At 37.2% G+C, this 21,932-nt stretch overlaps 1 protein-coding gene across 2 annotated transcripts; it reads right to left on the minus strand.

The window, feature by feature from the left end:
• Positions 1-504: 504 nt before the first annotated feature.
• On the minus strand, positions 505-16,077 carry GLT1 (NADH-dependent glutamate synthase 1). 2 transcript variants are annotated; one of them, XM_089792213.1, is made up of 22 exons: positions 15,553-16,077; positions 15,341-15,460; positions 12,794-12,907; positions 11,632-11,784; positions 11,366-11,466; positions 10,385-10,481; positions 9,694-9,803; positions 9,393-9,496; positions 9,110-9,289; positions 8,202-8,545; positions 8,050-8,120; positions 7,466-7,935; positions 6,436-7,308; positions 6,093-6,247; positions 5,640-5,801; positions 3,703-5,286; positions 3,331-3,549; positions 2,894-3,162; positions 2,469-2,774; positions 2,112-2,379; positions 1,754-2,011; positions 505-1,331 (listed from the first exon to the last, which is right to left on the minus strand). In XM_089792213.1, exons 1-22 carry the CDS (start codon positions 15,892-15,894, stop codon positions 1,071-1,073), a joined length of 6,561 nt encoding a protein of 2,186 aa, XP_089648339.1. In that variant the 5' UTR covers positions 15,895-16,077; the 3' UTR covers positions 505-1,070. The 2 variants fall into 2 exon arrangements, with proteins under 2 accessions (XP_089648339.1, XP_089648340.1); XM_089792214.1 differs by lacking the exons at positions 10,385-10,481; positions 11,366-11,466; positions 11,632-11,784; ... (1 more) ...; positions 15,341-15,460; positions 15,553-16,077 and adding an exon at positions 10,020-10,135.
• Positions 16,078-21,932: the final 5,855 nt, after the last annotated feature.

Below are 21,932 nucleotides of genomic sequence, written 5' to 3' on the forward strand. Positions count from 1 at the left end.
TTTTCATAACCAGAAAAAAGTTTTTGAACATAACGATTTGGATCCCGCTTTCAAAACCCCATTTTTTTATCTTGATCAAAAACTACCAATAACTTATTGGAATTATGCACTCTTGGTTTTATTTTCTGAACAGCGCAGCTACTATGTATTCTGAAGAGAAATTAAATTAGCCTTAAATATAATCGGGGGAAAAAGCAAACCGTGCAGATTACTGCAAACAATCTAACAAACAACATAAAAGCTTCAAAACTTATCCAACTTAATGAGTACCAGTAAGATGCCATGTGAATTCCAATCCATCAGAAGTTACTCGTGAAAACGTACTCGTAATACAGCATACGATAACATAATCACGTTATTCGATACAATGAATTATAAATAAATAATAATGTAGAAAATGTCATTCAAACAGCACACACATTAAGTATCCATTCGTGCAGAAGATCAGTCTCCACTATCACGATTAAATGTCATTCAAACAGCACACACATTAAATATCAAAACTGAACCTCAAGAAACACCTTGTGCGTGTATTAGGATGAAAACCCCTTGCAGTTATGCCAGGGTTGACGACACAAGAAAATCGATCTTATTTCTACTGAAAACTACATCTCTGTACAAAGTCCACCTGCATCAATAACTTGTAGCACGAATCTTATAACAGAAAAAGCTTGCATCCATGAATTGCTACTGTACATGCCTTGAACTACTGAAGGCAACAAAGACTCAAGATTTACTTCGACCTGGAACACACTAGTAAACCCCCCAACACATCAAAAGTGGTAACCAAAGGATATCTTTGCAACCATGCCAACCACAACTTCACAAAATAAAATACAGGCCACAGAATGCTGCTTATATCAAGGCCGAAAGTATCATAATATAGACTCCTCTCCATCAAAGAACCATAGCCAGGACAGCTGTTGGCTCTGCAAGGTTTGCTACTATTAGTGAATATCAAATTCCCCCGAAATCTGATCGAGCAAACAAGGTTAGTGCCCTTCGATGATATTGCCCTTGGGTGATATTAATGTTCAGACATAAACAGCCAATTCAGCTTTCATCCCGTTTCAAGTAAACACTGGGTGCTTGTCCTTGCCCTCTATTGCATCTTGGTAAGTTGTAGGCAACTGGACATCTTCTTTCATCATAAACTTGTCTATCTCGCAAGCTGCTTCTCTCCCTTCTGCAATAGCCCAAACAACAAGTGACTGCCCTCGTCTACAGTCACCTGCAGCAAATATACCTTCCACATTGGTCTCAAAGCGGCCAAAGTCTGCTTTGAAGTTTGATCGGTTATCTCTTTCCATTCCTAGCTTCTCTGCAATGTTCTGTCATTCCAAATACAACTCATATCAGAATGGAGTTACAACTGTCCAAAAACGATACAACTGTCCAAAAACGAATAAGAATCCAAATTGTTTGAAGTAAGGTTCTCCTTTAATGTTCATGATTCCAAAGTGTGCAATATTAGCTCTTTTCGACCCAATCAATACCAAAATATTATTTCAAAGCCGATAGAACTGAACTACTAAACCATGTTGAACCACCACATATTTCTTTAGAAATCCGTGTTACCTCACAATCACTTGTCAATTAGTGAATCAAATGAACTTGTCAATTAGAGAAGATCAAACCCTATATGTATGTCAAAAGCCAATAGAACTAAGCTAGTAAATTATTTTGGCCTACCATATAATATTTCTAGAAGCCCAGTCTAAACTTAGCAATCACTTGTCTATTAAGGATTTACCTGCTCTGGCCCCAGAAAGCCCAATGCTAAAAAAACAAGGTCTGCTTTTATAATCTCTTCCGAGCCCTCTATCTCTTTGAACTGGAACTTGCCACTTTCATCTTTTTCCCACTTTACCCGAACAACTTCAAGCCCTCTTACATTACCGCTCTCATCTCCTATAAACCTTTTTGTTAGGACTTCATATTTCCTGGGATCTTCACCAAACTTTGCTTTAGCTTCTTGATGACCATAATCTACTCGGAAAATACGAGGCCACTGCCACAATGAGGATGAATATCAGACTCGTGAAATTTCAGTATCTAGTATTATCGCATAAAATTGCTTGGCAAAATCGTTTAATGGGAAAAAAACTTACCTGTGGCCAAGGGTTCCCAGGACCACGGGATTTGGGTGGTTGAGGAAGAAGCTCCAAGTTCACAATTTTAGTGCTCCCGTGCCTGATAGCTGTACCTATACAATCAGTTCCAGTGTCTCCTCCTCCTATAACAACCACCATTTTATCTTTTGCCGAAATGTACTTGCCATCTTGCAACTTGCTATCCAACAAACTTTTAGTGTTTGCATGAAGAAACTCCATAGCAAAATGAATTCCTTTTAATTCACGTCCAGGTACAGGAAGATCCCTGCAATTCATATAACCTAGTCTTTGTAGCAACATTTTTAACTCCAAAATAAAATTTCAGCTGTTTACAATTCAAAAGGTCGTCCATACCTTGGCTTTGTTGCACCACATGCAAGGAGGACAGCATCATTGTCTGCACGAAGCCTGTCCACAGAGAAAAGTGGATCAACACCAACATTTGCATTCACAATAAAGTCAACACCTTCCTCTTTCATTAGATCAACACGCCGCTGCACAACCTCAATCTTGTCTGTCTTCATATTAGGCACTCCATACATCATTAGACCTCCAATTCGATCAGCCCGTTCATATACAGTAACAGAGTGCCCTGCTTTATTGAGTTGGTCAGCTGCAGCCAGACCAGCTGGCCCACTTCCAACTATAGCAACTTTTTTCCTGCACCAATAACCGTCATTCGATATGAAGATAGAACCACAAACAAAAAAAAAAATTCACTCCTTTGACAGAAAGGATAGAATATTGATGTAAATTAACAAGACAGGCTAGAGACATACCCTGTACGTTTCACTGGCGGACGAGGAATCATCCATCCTTCTTCAAAAGCTTTATCAATAATGGAGCATTCAATACTTTTAATGGATACAGGATTTTCAATAATTCCCAGTACACATGCACCTTCACAGGGGGCGGGACATACACGCCCTGTAAACTCAGGAAAATTGTTTGTTTCCAACAGCCTATCCAGGGCTTCTCGCCAGCGACCTTGATACACTAGATCATTCCACTCTGGTATCTTATTACCAAGTGGGCATCCACTATTATCCTGCGCAGAAAGATGATTTACAATCAATAATACAATAATAGCACACAGAATAGCAAGCTGATAAACATAGGTACACCACCAACATACATTATAAATTGCAAGGAATAAACTTTCCTACATATATACTGATAAATAATTTTTATTTGAAAAATCATTTAAGACTATAACCTGGTGACAAAAGGGCGTTCCACAGTCCATACACCTGGCTGACTGCGTTTTCAACAGGGAATCAGGTCGTGTTTCCTCAACAACCTCTTTCCAGTCATTTATTCGTGCTACAGCATCTCTATAGGAAATACTCTCGCGCTCATACTTCATAAAACCACCATTCTTAACTGCGTCATCAATTTTTGTAGGCCTCTGAGCTACAGAACTCACTTTGCTTTGCTGCAAATTTTGAATGAAATGACTTCAATAACTAAGGAGTTCTTAAACATTCATTATATTTTGGGTTTCAATTGATTAACTTAATATTTTGTAACAATTTTAGCCATTGTTAAATAATTCACACTGTTTTACCACTGTACATCCAAAATATACCTTCAAAGCCTTCTCATCATTTTTGTGTGCATTTAAAGTAGCTTTAGACATTTTCTGCAGCTCCTCAAAAGCATCTTTCTTCATTAACTCGGCATTCTCCACCTCCTTAATAATATTGTTAGCCTTGATTTCTTGTAGCACCCTTTTATAGTCTTTTGGGAATACTTTTACAAAGTTTGGAAGAAGAGTTCCAAAATCGGTAAGTACATTTTTTGCCAGCTCACTATCTGTATGACGCTGATGCTGTTGTATCATTGCCTTCAATATCAGGAGATCTTCTTCTTCTTCAACTTTTTCAAGATATACCGACTCCACATTGCACCTAGAACTGAACTTTCCATCTACATCAAGAACATAGGCGATTCCACCACTCATGCCAGCTGCAAAATTTCTCCCAGTCTTCCCTAGGATAACCACAGTTCCACCTGTCATATATTCACATCCATGATCTCCCACTCCTTCCACAACTGCTTTGGCACCAGAATTTCTCACACAAAACCTCTCTGCTGCCATTCCATTGAAATATGCTTCTCCATCAGTAGCTCCATACAGCGCAACATTTCCAATGACAATATTTTCTTTGGGATCAAACTGACTAATTGTTGGAGGGTAAACTACAATCTTACCTCCTGATAAACCCTTGCCAACATAATCATTGCTATCACCTTCCAGCTCCAGGGTAATTCCTGAACAGAGGAATGCCCCAAGGCTCTGACCTGCACTTCCTCTTAGTTTAACATGAATAGTGTCTGCAGGCAAACCCTCCATATTGTATCTTTTTGTGACTTCATGGCTAAGCATTGTGCCAACAGCCCTGTTGATATTCCCAATTGACATTTCTGCATAAACCGGAAGCCTTTTCTCTAAGGCTGGCTTTGATAATCTAATTAACTCTTTATCCAGGGCCATGTCCAGACCATGATCTTGCTTCTGAATGCAATGTTGAGCTGCTTCTGGGCGAATCTCTGACGCTGGCTTCAGTAGCAAAGAAAGATCAATATTTTCAAGCTTCTCACTACTGTTAATGACTTCTTCGTCCATCTCCAGCATTTCTGCATGGCCCACCATATCCTCCACAGTCCTGAAACCCATATCAGCCATAAGTTCACGAGCCTCTTCTGCAACCATAAACAAGAAATTTATCACATGTTCTGGTTCTCCTGCAAATTTCTCCCGCAAAACAGGATCTTGAGTAGCAACACCAACTGGACATGTGTTCTTGTGACATTTACGCATCATGATGCAACCCAGAGTGATCAGAGGTGCTGTACTGAAGCCAAATTCTTCTGCACCAAGTAGAGCTGCTGTAACGACATCTCTTCCAGTCTTTAGCTGCCCATCAGTCTGTAAAACTGTGCGGCCACGTAAATCATTGGCAACTAATGTCTGGTGAGTCTCTGCTAAACCAAGTTCCCATGGTAGCCCTGCATTTTTTATGCCTGTCCAACGAGATGCCCCTGTTCCCCCGTCATGTCCTGAAATTAGTAAATGTTCTGCATGACCCTTCACCACACCACTGGCAATCACTCCAACCCCAGCTTCTGATACCAACTTTACACTGATACGAGCTCTAGGATTGGAATTCTGCAGTAAAAAAAATTAATCCGAGATACTCCACTTACATCTGTTATTCACATGTTCTAATAATGCAATACTCAAGCTATAATCTTAGAAACAAGCAATTAATCACAAGGAAAATTTCAGCAGCTTTGCATAACACGCAGTTAATGACAAGGAAAATTTGAGCAGCTTCAAAGTCTTAAGTGACCATGCGTTTCTGTTGAGCTTGCTTAAAGTGGTACGTCTAGGAGGAAATAAGAAAACTACAACATATAAGTGTACATATATTGAAAAAGAATATTTCCATTTGAATTAACAACACATCTATTGTTGAAAATAAGTAAAAAAAACAAAATAGCCGTCTTATGTATTAGTACCTTCAGGTCATATATAAGTTGTGCGAGATCTTCTATAGAATAAATATCATGATGTGGAGGAGGACTAATCAGTCCTACACCAGCAGTAGAATTTCTTGTGATAGCAATGTCTCCAATGACTTTATGACCTGGAAGTTCACCACCCTCACCAGGCTTTGCTCCCTGTATTCAGCCATAATTGAAATGAATGACAAATGCAATATATATATATATATATATATATATATATATATATATATATATATATCTAAAATAGGAAACAAGTTCTTAAATGGCCTACAATCTAATCTGTACAAAATGGCAATGAATTAATTCAAGAAGTCTAACAGAGTGTTTACTACTACCAAGCAGATTTAGTTCAGAATTAGTTTGTATGATATTTGATCTCTACCCAAAGAGAGTCGGTATTGCCAACACTATCATACAGTCATCATGGATATCTGAGGTTCATACCTGGGCCATCTTAATCTGAAGCTCATCTGCATTGGTCAAGTAATAGCTAGAAACACCAAAACGACCACTTGCAACTTGCTTGATTGCACTTCTTTTAGGATTCATGGAACCATCCGGAAGTGGTTGTAAGCGAGATGGATTCTCTCCTCCTTCACCTGTGTGAATTAAACATAGGCCAAAGGTAACATTTAGCAAAGATCATGGATAAAACTCAAAATGTATATAACAGTATTTCATTATGTTGTCCTTTTTCGTAAAGTCGATGTTCAAAACCTTTCAGTGATTACAGATATCTGCGTATCGGTTCATTTTAGTTTGTCACAAGAGAGAAAAAAATAGATACCTGTATTGGACTTCCCTCCAATTTTGTTCATAGCAATAGCCAATGTTGTATGAGCCTCTAATGAAATTGACCCATAACTCATAGCACCTGTGCAGAATCGCTTCACAATCTCACTAGCTGGTTCAACTTCCTCTAAGGAAATCTTCCTATCCGATGATTTCTTGAATTTCAACATGCCTCGCAAATTGCAATGTCTGTTTAAATCCTGTATTATTTTTGAATATTGTTTATAAGCTGCAACACTATTGGTACGTGCTGCCTCTTGCAGCTTTGCAATGGCAAGTGGGTCATTAAGATGTACCTCCCCATCTTTACGCCAATGATAATCACCAGGATTAGGTAAAGCTTGTGCATCAGCACTTCCTTTGGGTAAAAGTCGGTTAGGGAATGCGAAATCATGCAACTGAAGCATATCCCGAGCAAGCATCTCAAATGTTGCACCCTCCACCCGACTTGGTGTTCCAACAAAACACCTTTGAACCACCTCAGAAGAAAGCCCGAGTGCCTCAAAAATTTGAGCCCCCTTGTAAGACGCTAAAGTAGAAATTCCCATCTTCGCTATAACCTTCAGCATGCCCGAATTACTTGCTTTGAAATACTTTCGAACTAGTTCTTCTTTGGTATGGAAAATGCCATTCTTCTTTGGAGGGATTTTACCATCAACTTGCAGTCTCCATATTGATTCAATTGCCAAGTATGGGCATATTGCATCTGCACCAAAACCTACAAGTGTGCAGAAATGATGGACTTCACGGGGTTCACCAGATTCCACAACTAGTCCAATTCTAGTACGCTCCAAAGTTGAGACAAGATGATGATGCACTGCACCTACTGCTAAGAGCGAGCAGACAGGAACCCGCTTGGATGATGTGGCTGCACAAAATAAAAACACTTTTAAATACAACAAAATTCATCCTATACAGTTCAAGTAAAAAGTGGAATCTCAAATTATCAAACACAGATATGAAGATATATATTTTGTTGCATAAGCAACTAATAAAAATAGCTCAAAGCCAATAACATTTCCCACCTCTATCTGACAGTACCAACATTTTATAACCTTCACGAATTGCACTGCGAGCTTCTGAGCATATTCTGTCTAATGTCTCCTCCAAACCTTTGGTTCCACATTCTTTAGGAAATGTTATATCAAGCACTTTGCTGCGCCAACCACGAAAATTCATCTTTTTAACTGCTTCCATTTCTTCAATGGAAAGAAGAGGGCCCTTCAGAGAAATTCGATGACACTGTTTCTCACTAGTTTCTGTGAGATCCCCTTCTGGACCAATCATGCACTCCATTGATGTGACAATAGCTTCACGAATTGGATCAATGGGTGGATTTGTCACTTGAGCAAACATTTGCTTGAAGTACTCAAAGATAATTTTTGGTCTAGTTGACATCACAGCTAATGGAGCATCATTCCCCATGGAACCAAGTGCTTCTGTCCCATCTTTTGCCATAGGAAGCAGCAACATTTCCAAAGCTTCTATAGTATACCTGCACAATGAACATTAAAAGGGTCTTTAGAACAAACACAATCAGTTGGTGAATGATGCCACCAAATATATATTAAAAAAGGATCTGATAGCTATTTATGTATGGAACACTTACCCATAAGCCTTCAATGGTGATAACAAACCATGAATTCCCATGTTTTCCATTGTGTCATCGGATCCCTCAACCTGAAAACAACATAAAGACTGAAAGCTAAGAAACTGGCCATAGCAAGGGTATCTAGAAGTTATGACAAGCCCTTAAATTACCTTCACAGATCCAATTATTGGTTCAGGCACCCTCTGTGATTCTGGTAGAGAATCAACAATTTCTTTGAGGGTGATCTTCTGTCTTTTTACCCAATCTCCATAAGGCTGTAAGCCAGAGAACTGCTTTTTCAGTGCCCCGTCATCTACAATCACATGTTTATCAAAATCTACAAGCAGCATCATGCCAGGGTTCAGCCTACCCTTCTGGCAAACATCCTCATATGGAATGTCGACAACTCCTACTTCACTTGCCATAACAACTCGACCACTGTGGGTTACATAGAAACGGCCAGGACGAAGTCCATTGCGGTCCAATGTTGCTCCAAGATAGCGACCATCAGTAACTGAGTATGCATAATAGAATATTTATGTTGTTATTTAAGCAAAAGCACAGCATGTTCTTGTCAAAGTATTTCAGTACATCACTTTTATTGAATCCATTTCATTCAAACATCTAGCATTTTCAAAGAGGACTGCATGCCTGATTTATGAAAACCTTTAATAGAATGAAGGGGATTCTACATACTGCATGGAATCATAGAAACAAAGAACAGTCATGTGACTATGGAGAGATAATGGAGAAAAGAGTATGGGCATAAAACATGGACAGTTTATTAAAAAAAAGGAGTGCAATGTGAACACTGTCGCCAGGACCAGACAATGCAGTTACTGGAATGGAAACTATATGTGATACAATTACGAATACCGAACATGAGATCCTGAATTCCATATTTGAGATTTTTGAATCAGTACAGAAAATAAGTTCAGCCCTGGATGGAGGTGCATTTTGGGGAACTCTATATGCTTGTATATGGGCACAGTGTCAAGGTCCCCCTGTCCCTAAACCTGAACCTCCTGTTCACAACAAGAAAAAGCATATTCACACAAATTGACAAGTAGAAACTTACATGCCACAAGGGCTGGCCCATCCCATGGTTCCATCAAAGCTGAGAAATATTCATATAATGCTCGCCGATCAGGATCCATATTTTGATCATTTTGCCATGCCTCGGGAATCATCATCATTATTGCTTCAGGAAGACTTCTCCCAGTACGCACAAGAAGCTCAAGTACACCATCAAAAGCCCCTGAAGTGCATTCAAACTTTGAGATAACAGACGCTGTGACCAAGGAAGGTCTTAGTTTTAAAAGCATTATAAGTACTTGAAACTTTAAAAGCTTTAAAAGTACCTGAATCAGAAGAGCTTGCATCCACAATAGGAAGAAGCTTCTGCATCTCATCCTTTGAAAGAGCAAGGTTCTGACATTTTAACAGCCCTTCACGTGCTCTCATCCTACACAAGACTTCAGAAACTACTTTTACAATTGAAAATTGAATTAAAAAGTCAAGTTGCAACATTGATTCATAAATCTATGGTTTTCCCTTACTAATTAGAAAATTCTAATTGCAGTATGTAATTTATCCTCATGCCAAGAATCATGAACACAATTTTGCATACCAATAGGTCCATCATAAAGAGAAAAACCTCACCAGTTAACATTTCCACGCAGTGTATTTATCTCCCCATTATGCCCTAAGATACGCATAGGCTGAGCTCGATCCCAGCTTGGAAATGTATTTGTTGAGAACCGAGAATGAATCTGCATGTAAAGGAAATAAATTTACCTGAGGCAAAGTTATAAGTTCACCTGAGGCAAAGTTATAATTACTCAAAATATTCCTGACATTCGCTTCATTATAAAAGGGCATGACACTTAAGGCTGGACAAAATGTTTCTTAGGATACTGAAAATAAAGATAATGTCAGTCAGTTTTAGACTCAGTCTCATTGTAAATTATTTCGAAACCCTCAGCTACCTTGACATCTCAGCTCCAACTACACAATCTCACATCCATGGGTGAACATCATATTCTTCAAGTGCTGCATTCATCTCTTTGCCCAGGCAATGGAGAAACTGCTCCATTGAACTGACCATGTGGAGCTATGCATCAAACTCTGCAACATTTGTCACTCCACATCAAGGTCTAACCCACCTTACCCAAGTCATCCACAACCCAACACTGAAAAACAATCAACAGAATGAAAAAAGAAGAAACTCATTCTAAGTTTACAGCAGCAACCAATTTTGATTAATGCCCTTTGGTGACCAATCTAAATTGCATGGTTAAATCCACGTCTCGTGTTTATAATTGACTGTAAAGTGGAGAGAAATAATAATTACCAAAGCCATATAGCTAGTAAACTTTGCATGACCCAAATCTGCAAGGTAGTAGTTCTTCAACTGGTCGGGTTTGAGTTGACCTTTATATACAATTGTCCTGCAGCAATGGATACACTGAAGGGTTATTTAAATGTTATTATAGCATGTGATTTTGTCATTCTTTAAAACAAAAAAGAGCACAAGAAAAACAAATGTAAGGCATACAAATAAATCTTGTCCCAGCATAACAGTTGGGGAAAAAAATCAACACACCACATATCAAAATTATGATGCCATGCATGAGCAATCCAAAATGGCACTCAGTAACACATTTCTCTGTTAGGTGTTTATGTTATTGACAAATGTCTCACAATCTTATGCCACGTTACTTATAGAATTAACTATGGAATGCAAGGAAGGTGAACCCACTCTCATTTTGGGGATAAAATTAGCAACAGAAAATATATTATGTTCTCCAAAACGACTTTCAAGTTGATCTACATCTAGAGTTTAGAGTTGCTGTTAATTGGCTTAAACACAATATTTCCTTTCTTTTATTGGTAGAGAAAACTTTTTTTTAAGACTACTGTCATTGGTAAATTACAAGAGCTTTTGAAATGGCAAGTAACATACCATCCAAACTCAAATTTTGTTGCCTTCACTCCAAAGTATAAAGAAATGGTATAGAAAGTTGATGAAAATAAAATATATTTAGTTCCCCATTGACCATCAGCACTACCCTCAGTACCAAAAGGTTCGACAGTGTTTCTCTCCAACCATATTTAAATGCATTACCACAAAAGACGATTGACTAAAAACAAACATGCGAGCACAAGATTAGTCCCCAGTGAGTTCACAGACTCCATATATTACTTGGAAAGCTCCATCCCTGCTTATGGAGTACCCATTTTCTGACATGCATGAGCAAGACAGCCACTAGATAGAGTCCGTCTATAGACTATTTTCCCAATCAAAATTGTAGGTATTAGAGAAAAAAATAACCTTGACGAGAGGGAGCATATGTAGAAATCTCTAACTCCTCCATGCTGCAAGTTTAATGCAGCTCTTATGGCCACCATTGAAGTCCTCCTCAATATATACATCTACACAGTAGGTTACAGATATGCATTAGAGGGGGTATAAGAGATTTTATAGATACCACTTGCTTGTAATAAGACACGACCATAACTGTAAATGATTAATCAGACATTCGACAAGAAAGCAGAAAAAGACTGACTGAATGAACTTAAAAATTATAATAAATTTACCTGCTGCTCAAAGTCTGCACTCGATCTGGAGCTTGCTGTGAGAAAAACTTGTTCAACAACAGGCTCTGTTTGAAGAGCTGATTTACCTAGTTCAGCATTGTTTGTTTTCACAGGACGCCACCCCAAAATAACATGTCCCAATGACTCTGCAACCTACAGTTTCATATGAGCTTTAGAAGAAATGGCAATAATATATTTTACAGTTCTCTGCTGGCTAAAGTAATGGGCACTGTCATACATCAAAAAATTAAACTGGCAATGGAAAACATCACGATTCTCCAATAGCACACCAGTTACCACTCCTCATAACCAAAAGTAGAGTGCAGCAAAAAACATTAAAAAATGAAATTCTTCCAGTCTATCTAACTGACAAATCATTTAACCAATCAAAAGAAGCATTAAATTTCAATTGTTGAAATAATTGGTAAAAAGCCAGCAGTCATACATGACCAAATGGAAAACAGGGAAAAAAACAATCAAACATATGCTCCAAAAAGCTAAGCGCACTAATGAACAATAAAGCAATCACAGATCTAAGTGCTTTTTAGCAAACAATGCTACCAAGAAAAACATTCATCATGTTTGGCAATGCCAATAGCTTATTTTTTAAGTTTTTTATTAAACATAAGGGTATTTGTGAACACTGGAGCCCAATAACACATAAATGAGTGGACACAGTCACACCCAAAAGAACAAACCTGCAGTTGATATAATCAATTATAGGTATAAAACTAATTATAGGCATAAAACTAACTTCTTCATATATGATGGGATTCAAATCTTATTAAAGTACACCGGCATGCATATGCTTGCTCTTGGAGTATTTAATCTTGCGGTTTGAGTATTTATCTTAAACAACTTCCATTTGACACTGTCACTGAAGTCATCTTGATCCAATGTACCAATAAAACAAATTGACCAATTCGCTTGTTAAATATAGGAAGAAAAGAAACATGTTATGCTTAGAATAAATTACTTCCCAGATAGTCCATAAAATATAGTTGGCGTGTACCTCACACCAATGACAAATTAATTAGCTTGGACACTTTTTTATGCATTTTCCAAGCAAGAATATTGTGAATCAACATAAACATATTGCAAATCAGAAAACAACAGTCCAAACAACATATTACTCTGGGACTTGAGATACCATGAAATGTACCTTATTAAAAACATTTTTGCTTTCTTCCCTTCTGGTTTCAGATGTAGGCAAGAAGAACATGCCAACTGCATACTCTCCTGCTGGAGGCAAATCAAATCCAGCATCCTTTACAGCCTGAATGGAACCCAAAATAGAGGTGTCAAAAAGATTGCCATGTCCTCTAATCTCACATTTTTTATGACTTTTACCATCCAAGGTAGACAACACGTGAGATTGTTAAAATGACAGTTGAAAGCAGATGCTGCAAAATATTAACAAACCTGTACTCGATGAATGTCTACAATGAGGAAAAAAACATGTTTTGGTGTACGATGGCCTAAATGTGCCTTTGCGTCAAGTTTTTGCCCCAATGTATTTGTAAACAATTAATTAGAAACAAAATAGGGAAACAAATGGAAAATAAAGCTTTCTTTTCTAAACTGTCACAAACCCCAGATAGAGTACCAAATTGGGTAAAAAATAACTATGCACATTGCAAACAATACAAATACTTAGCTACTTTGACAGCATATAATTAGCAGAAGATTGATTCTGAAGGTGGGAGGTTGTATCTCTTATTTACAGATTTTTGGGAGGAAAGATAAATGGAGGAAATGAGTTTAGAAAATCAGAAGTAGAGAATGAATGAGGCTTTTTCTAGTATTGAGGAGAGAATGAAGGGTTATGATTAACTGTGTCCAAAATGTAAGGCTAAAATTGCACATTTACTAGATATACTAACCTGTTGCAAGCATAAGATATAGGAGGAAATGCAATTAATGGCTCATTCATTTTTAAAAAGGTTGACTTAAACTGGCTTAATCAATATTAAACTTGTTTTGATTTTTTATTTTTATTGTTGCATCAGGGTGTCCCCACGATCCAGCCCCCAACCTGCCTTACCTGGTGGGTCTTACTGCCAAGTTGGGGTTCGGGAAGGGATGAGCTGAGGTGAGACTAATCCCCTGGGATGCAGGCAATCGTCCACAAATCATGTGCATCGGGCAAGCCCAGGTCTTGGAATTGAACCAGAGACGAATGAAAAGCAAACCCACAGCAAAAGCCAACTACGCTACCCACAGCCTGAGCCAATTCCGCTACCCATGTGGTCTAATAAACTTATTTACTTAATTATTATTTTAGTTATGTGACGTTAATAATAGGATAATTAAATAATAAGCTTATTAAAATTAAGTGTAAGAGAAAAATGACTAATTAAATAGGGTAAAGGCAAGCTAAATTAACTAAATATTTTAATCATTTAAACTTTTAGTTAATTTTGAATAGGGTTTATACGAGGATATATTTGGGAGTCTATAGTATTATTAGCATGTTTTAATTGTAGACGATCAGAATAAGTATTTTCAAACAATCAACAGTTAGTCTCGGAAAACTTGAATTTCGATCACCCATTATATTTTATCAGCAGCAATAGCAATTTCTATGCTGCAAGATGATTGAACCCAGGACTCGTAAGCAGTTTAATTCAAATACTGTTCAAAACATGGATGCTACTAAATGTTAGTCAAGATTTAAAACTATCGGATGCAAAGCTCACAGGACAGTCCTCTAAAGACCCTTAGAGTCGCATGAAAATGCCTCCAAAAACTCCAACAATGGTGCTTTTTAGATCACCATCACTTTAAGTTCCAGCAAAATTTTGGAAAAAGGTCAAGTCCCAAAATCATAATATTTGCTGAGATGTGAACGTTCAGACAGCAAACTCCTGAGTGAATTTTGAACTTTAGGAGGCGGGACTTTCCAGGTATTAACTTTTGATCCGAGGGCACAATTATGAGTGACTTCTGGATAGAGTTGAAGGTCTCATTGCTACACGGCAGAAAGAACTGTTGCCAGGTAACCCCGGGGAGTTCGATCCAACTAATTGATGTAAAAATTGCTACGCGGGTTTCTCCAAAAAGCTTAGCAATCCCACTTACATAAATGGATTGTAAAAATCTAATGACACTAACCTCCATCATATTAAAGAGATTTTTGGAACACAACATAGTTTGTAAAAGCTGAATTCGCCAATCTTGGATTGTACTATCTTATGTTTAGCAGCATAATGTCAAGCCAAACTCTATTGATGCATAATACATAAGTTGTGGTCCATAAACAAACCATCTTATGATTCAAAATTAAGTAGTCAAATCCCGATTAATTATCAAATAATACGATATAGTAAGGAAACTCTACATGCTGGACAATTGAAGAGAACAATCAAGAAAACGTGAAACTTTAAAGCTCTCTTGACTTTCCATTAACACAAGGGGATTCCTTATGCCTGCAGCCGATGGATGTGGTTTTCTAAAAGTTCAGAACGGGGAATTTAACCTCTCAGTACATAGATTAACAGAAGGAAAGGCAGCATATGCGAGGTCCATTAAATCTGATCATATTTCCCCATCGAATACATTGCTGTTGACTATGACAGAAGAAGTGAAAGAATCACGTGTTCAATGTTCCGTTGAGGAGCTTCTTTTTGTATCAATGTTTCAGATAACACGAAACGAATCACAAAACGAGAATCATCTAGTTGAGCATAATGAACGGACATTGACGTACCTGGACAAAGAAGCGGTGTGGAAGTGCAACGAGAATTCCAGCACCGTCACCTGTATTAGTCTCGCAACCACAGGCGCCGCGGTGAGCCATGCGAACCAGCATTTCCAAGGCATCCTCCACCTGCATCAATCCATCCATCCATCCATTCATGTACTGAAGAAACAACAGTCTGACCACGAGCACCTAAGTAACACCTAAAATTCATTAGTTACCGTTTTGCGAGTGGGCCGCGAAGAGAGATCAGCAACAAAGCCCACGCCACAGGAATCCTTGTCCATTGACGGATCATACAAGCCGAGGCGCCCACTGGGCACCTCTGACAATGCCATAGCGCGCACATTCGGACAATGTCTCAGCCTGGCCTGTCTCCCCGGCCCTTCAGACCGCCATACATACTGTATTCTCCTGTTTGCCGATAACAACGGATTCGTCACCCGCGCAGTCCCTCCCCACTTCACGCGCCCCATAGAGCGAGGTTGCACCGTCACCCCCCGCCCTTCATTCCTCCCCTTGCCCAAGATCGTCCCCCCCTTACCCAGCACTGCCGCCTCCATTCAAGATCCAATATTTATGTTTTCACACTGTAAATCCCCCCCAACCGGGCGCCCTCCTGTCACAATACCTATCGCCCTCTGCTTATGTTCGTGGAAACGGGAAGCCGAGATCAGGAAACTAAACTAAACTAAACTAAACAATAAAGCATATGTCCTCCCTCCACCACCGTTACTTCTTTGTTCCAATCCTAAGAAGCCCCAGTTGTCTTTATATAGAAAGCTTATCATGGGCGCACCTTGGCCCAGCCTGGCCCCAACCCACTTCACGTAGCAGCCGTATCTACCTCATATATGCGTCCCCTTTACCTACATTCCTATTCTTACCCCTCCACACCTGTCTTTCCCAACCTCCAAAGGTCTCGTGATAATTGACGGACAGCTGGGCGAGAGCAGATCAGAGCATATAGCATAGGTGGTATGTAGACCTTGTTACGTGACAATTCCAATCCCCACAAAAATAAACAAATCGCCAGCTTGGCTCACACCTCGGCCGGGTGTGATTAACGATGCGGCTCTTGGAAGCCGCTAGGGCAAAATCTGTCAAACGGGTCCCACCCAAGTTCGAATCCGTTTGTCAACCGTACACAGCTAAACCCTCAAAACCTAGGGCAGCCGGTAGAAATAACCATATGACCAGGAATCTCGAATCCTGAACGATTGATTATCTCAGCCTGACTGAAGCGATGATGATTTTGGAGTTTCGTCCTTGCACTCCGAAGAACAGTACCGATTGGCGGTCAAAACTCTCTTTCCAGACAAATCAAATGACCTTGACGACCCAGATGGGCCAATGTATAGTTTTTTTAACAATTTTTTAAGGTTCTGGATCTGATATTTTGTCGCTGTGTAGGCGAAATGTAGGGCGATGGGCTCCAAGAAGAGGGGAGGAGATCCCCTCCGCAGCCATTGATTTAGTCACCTACTCTCTGATAAATTATATGGTAATCGAGTGTGCAGTGGGGAGTTGTGTCAACCAACTCCTACCAAACCACACAAAGACCATTCTTACACTTTTGGACCATCCTTGTTTGGTAGAGGAATTTGATAGGGACCTCTCCCCTACTCAAATTTGTAGGTGTGATGGGGAAATTGCATAAATTTTAACTTTGGCATAAAATGTTCGTCTAGCTTGTCTTAGTCATAAGTTTTGTCATTCTAGTTGTGTTTCACTATTATAGGGCTAATCAAAATCTTAGAATCTTAGAATTTTAAAATTAGAATCTATGGGGTAGATTCATTTTTTTAGAGAGGTTTATATCATTGTTATTAGATATAGTAGTATAAGACTTAAGGTTAAATCTATTTTGAGTACGAATCAAAAATTGTGAAATGTTCATTCTAATAAAAAAAATTAAACTATTTTACTTTAGTTCAACTAAACTATAATATTATAGAATCAATTGAACCTTAATCTTTGAATTTGAATTTGCTAAACTAGATTTTTTTTTTTTTTAAGAATTTTATATCATCTACATGGATACAAGTGCATGAGTTTTAAGTTGAATCATCTTTAAGTAAGAGCTAAGGATTCACATATATTCATTCCACTAAAGTGAAAGATAATTATATTTTTTTAGTACAACTTCACTATTATAGAATTAATTGAACCTTGAATCTTTAAATTTGAATTTGATAGTTTAGATCATGTTTTCTATTGAGGGGTTTATCATCTACTCCTAATATAAGAGTTCAAGTTGACATTTTGGACCCATAACCAAGGATTGAGGAGTATACATTCTACCAAACTAAAAGATATAGATTCTTTTCATTTCAACTTTAATATACTTGAATTAATTAATATCTTTCTTATAGTCATTATTTGAACCTTAATCTTATATTTGAACTTATTAGTTTATATTTTTTAGAGGAGTTTATATCACCCACACTTAATATAGGAACACAAACCTTGAATTTAAACTTGTGTAGCTAAGAGCCAAGGGGTATCTATTATGTCAAATAAAAGGATATGAATTTGGCTCTTCTTTTTCAACTCAACAATATTGAACTGGTTGAATTTTTTCCTTAAAATCATAGATCTTAACCTTGAATCTTTAAATTTGAATTCAGCAATTTGGACTTTTTTTTTATGGAGCAATTTATATCATTCACATTCAATAAAGTGCATAAGCCTAAAGTTGAGACTTCTTATAGTGTTGAGGTATTATACTCAACAAGAATCAATTCCTTGTAGACTCATTCAAAAGCAATTAACTTCACCAACAAAACAAGAGCTCATTGACTTTCAAACTATGTTTTCTTTTATTATTAATTATAAGCCATAAAAAGAGCAACTTTTTGAATTATATCATATTTGATATCTAACCCTATTTTATTTATGTTATAAAGAGTTTTTGTCCACTCAACATTAAAAAATATATTTATTTGTTTAAAATTGTGGTCCACCTTTAAGTGGGATGTAGCACTTTAAATAAAGAAATATTTCATAAATAATTGTTATATGTAATATTAGATATGTAATCAATTTTGTAGATGCCATAAAATAATTTTTTATCTCAATTAATTAAGGGCAACCTATTTTTAAGAAATCAATTTGGAGAGAGTACATGAGTTTGTTTGAAATTCGTTATAACTATTAGATGCAAAGTCAAGGAGGGGTACCCACCTTATACAAATGAAAAATTGAGTACATTGACTAAGAAAACCATTAAATTTTATCTTAGAAGTTTTCTTTCACTTTCTTGCTTATATGAAAAGTGTTGGAAGATTAGATGAGTAGGGTTGTTGAAACATAAAGATTGGTTTCACAAACATTTTAAAATTTGATTTGAGCATATATTTGTTTAGAGTATTGGGAAAAAAAAATCTAATTATATTGTAATTTTTATTTTATTTTTAGTGAATGATACTATTTATTTTTTAAAGAGTTTAATTATTAACATAAGTGTTTATGTTTCTATTGAATTATTCAAATTATATTTTATTTTGTAGATATTATTATGTTTAGATTGTTAACATTTAGTATTAGAGTAGATTTTAGTTTGATTATATTAAGATCTATTTTCGAGCATTTGAATAATATACTTTGATTTGTTTATTTTTTATTTGTGAATAAGTTACATTTTGATAATAATTATAAATATAAACATTACAAAATAAAAGGTTCATTATATTCTAAAATGCATGTATGCTCATCAAAATATCTACTACTATTGCAACTATTGTAACCTTCAACCCCTAGATTTTCCAAAGAAGCCATACTTCTATGATAATTGATATAAACCATATATAAGCTCTATTCATTTTGAGCCCATACTACTTATGATTAGATACTTGTGAAATGCCCCTATAAATGTTCATGCCCTACCAAAGACCATACATTTTGATAAAATTTGTTATTGCATTGACCAAAGCCACAGAAAACTAAAAACCACACCTCGTGCCAGCTTTCATTTTTTTTAGCTTCCTCATAGGACCATTAAACCAATAATCAATTGGCCCAAATTTGACCTTCTTACCACCTTTCTTCTTTTATTCTGCTAACTACTTCACTCGCTCAATCTTGTGAGAACTTATTATAAACTCTTTTAGGACATCCCACCCTATCTTCACCTCATATATGCATTCATCTTTGTTGTTCATCGCACTCCAAACCAAGAACATATGCAACAAGGGTTCTAATTCCTCCACCTTCTAATTATTGTATTGAGTGTAATTACCAACTCCAAGCTTTTTTATTGCCAATATCAATTTCATCCTTAACCACCACATTGTGTAAATACATTATTTTCATCACCCACATCATTTCTTCTTGATTCCCAAATCTAATGCCCACACCATAAAGTTAGAGGCAATGTTAATGTTTGTTCTATAATAATGTTCTAAACACATGAACTCATCATCCAAAATGATGTCAATAGTATCCAACAATAGAAATACATCTAATTTAAGTAGCTCATTTAGTTGTTTCTCCAAAATATGCTTGAGAAAATACTATTGTTTCTTCTAGGTGATGATGGTAAAGCTTTCTCCCATGGTGCCCTCTTCAATACCACCTTTCACCCATAATGCTTGAAAGAAATCAAAATTAGTGATAACATATTTTCTTTCTTATCATATGTAAAGCCTACATATCATGCCCTCCACATACCACATCATTCACATTGCCTTATTCTCACATTCTTTGGTGGTGTATGGGGGGTCTAAATTATTGGAAGATTACAAGGATGATATATGTTTCATGGTGGACTATGAAAAAGTGTACATACAAGTAGTCAGACCTAGAGTGGCATGGGTTAAGCCTCTAGAGTATGAGGTTAACATTGATGAAACTAAGAATGTAATTGAGGCTCTGCTGAATGAGCCTGTGGATCCTAAAGACACCTATTTTGGAACTTACAATGAGGCAAAGGCAAGAGTTGATCTTGAAATCAAGCTACCCCAAGCAGTAAGCAAAGGAAGGAAAAGAGTAGAAAAGATACTGAAAAGCACAAAGTAAACAAGTTGCCCTCTAATTTTTATCGATGGAAAAGGTGATGATGAAGAGGATGAAGAAGAGGAAACCAAATCTGAGGAAGAAGAGCCTCCAAGGAAGAAAGATAAGGTTATCATAACTAGACCTGTCAGATCATCCCCTATTAAATTCACTAGAAGGGCACCCAAGTCAAGAAAGAAGTTGAAGTTAGGTGAAGATGAAGCCAAGCAGGTTATCTTCAAGAGATCTCCACCTACACTTCAAGAAAGATTGAAGAAGATGGAAGAATTAATAGGTATGGCATGTTTCAAATTCCTCAAGTATGAGACAAGTAATGAGGAAGAGAAAAGGTAGATAGAGGATGTTGTTATGATCAAGCTAGGTAAGTGGAAGTACTCATCAGATGAGCTTGCACAACAAATTCCTAATGAGATTATGTAGGCAATAAAACCTAGATGGGCAATTGCACAAAAGATTGGCAAGGATATCTATGAACCAACCTTGAGGCAACTCATGCCAAATCTTAATAATAAGGAGATAAAGGAATCCTTGAAGAAAAATGAGAAAATGTTCACTCTCAAACTAGGCACATGCATGATACCACTTAAAGACATTGAATATGTGTTGAAAGCAACTATACAACATGGAAAAACATCTATAGGTTATATCAACCTAGTGACTTTGTAGTGCATGTTGATGACAAGGATGGTGAAGATGAGGATGAGGATTAAAATATAGAAATAAAATATGATGAGTTAGATGATGTAAATCTGGATGACAAGGAGGAAGAACAAGAAGCTATAGGAGGAAGTCTTCCATAGATTTAAGGCATTAAGGAAACAGATGTAGAGAAAATTGCAACAATAGTCATGACCTCATTTCCTCACTCTCCGAGCAAAGCCTTAGTGCAATCAGGCTCAGAGAAAGCTTCTACCAAGTTGGTTGTGGATACCACTACTATACCAAGCACCCAACCAAGCTTAGAATCTATTCATTTGAATGTTACATTGACAGAAGTGTCCAACACTTCATCTGTCGAGCAACTAATCCCTCCATCATTAGGCTTGACCGAGGAGCAACAAGGTATTTTTGTTGCCAGTGTTATTTCAACATTTATTGCTAGCCTGCCAATTTCCACAATTATTTCTATTCCAAGTATATCAATAGCTAGTACAATGACAATTGAGAACCAATCTCAACTAAGTATTGAAGTCTTAGAGAAGGGTAAACAAATTATTTCCACCATTTTGAAATAATAGGGCAAAGAAAAAGAAACTATTGATCTGGATGAGGATATAATTATTACAAATTGAGATATTTCTACCCTCACCCATAATCAAATGAACATTGTGGGTGAACTACCGAAGAAGAGAGCTAAGCAACAGAATCTTAGAGAAGAGAAGAAGAAAGAAAACCAAGTTTTTGAAGACATAAAGACCATATTTGTTGATGCTCTAAGCATTGAGATTGATAGTACTCAACCTATTTTAGATTAGTTAGCAGAAATTGTCCACAAATTCAATGAAGAACTGAATGGACAGGAGAAGCTACTACAGAGAGTTGAAAGAATGTTTAAAAATAGAATGTTGGAAAAAGTTGCACAAAG

The sequence above is a fragment of the Cupressus sempervirens genome, chromosome 7, assembly GCF_028749045.1.
Source record: "Cupressus sempervirens isolate cs-2001-9-10 chromosome 7, ASM2874904v1, whole genome shotgun sequence".
Classification (NCBI taxonomy): domain Eukaryota; kingdom Viridiplantae; phylum Streptophyta; class Pinopsida; order Cupressales; family Cupressaceae; genus Cupressus; species Cupressus sempervirens.

Coding starts and splice junctions, on each gene's coding strand:
- GLT1 (XM_089792213.1), bottom strand. CDS start 15,894: ATGGAGGCGGCAGTGCTGGGTAAGGGGGGGACGATCTTGGGCAAGGGG. Junction 15,461..15,552: donor CGCGGCCCACTCGCAAAACG/GTAACTAATGAA, acceptor GGATTGATGCAG/GTGGAGGATGCCTTGGAAAT. Junction 6,248..6,435: donor TGGAGGGAAGTCCAATACAG/GTATCTATTTTT, acceptor TAATTCACACAG/GTGAAGGAGGAGAGAATCCA.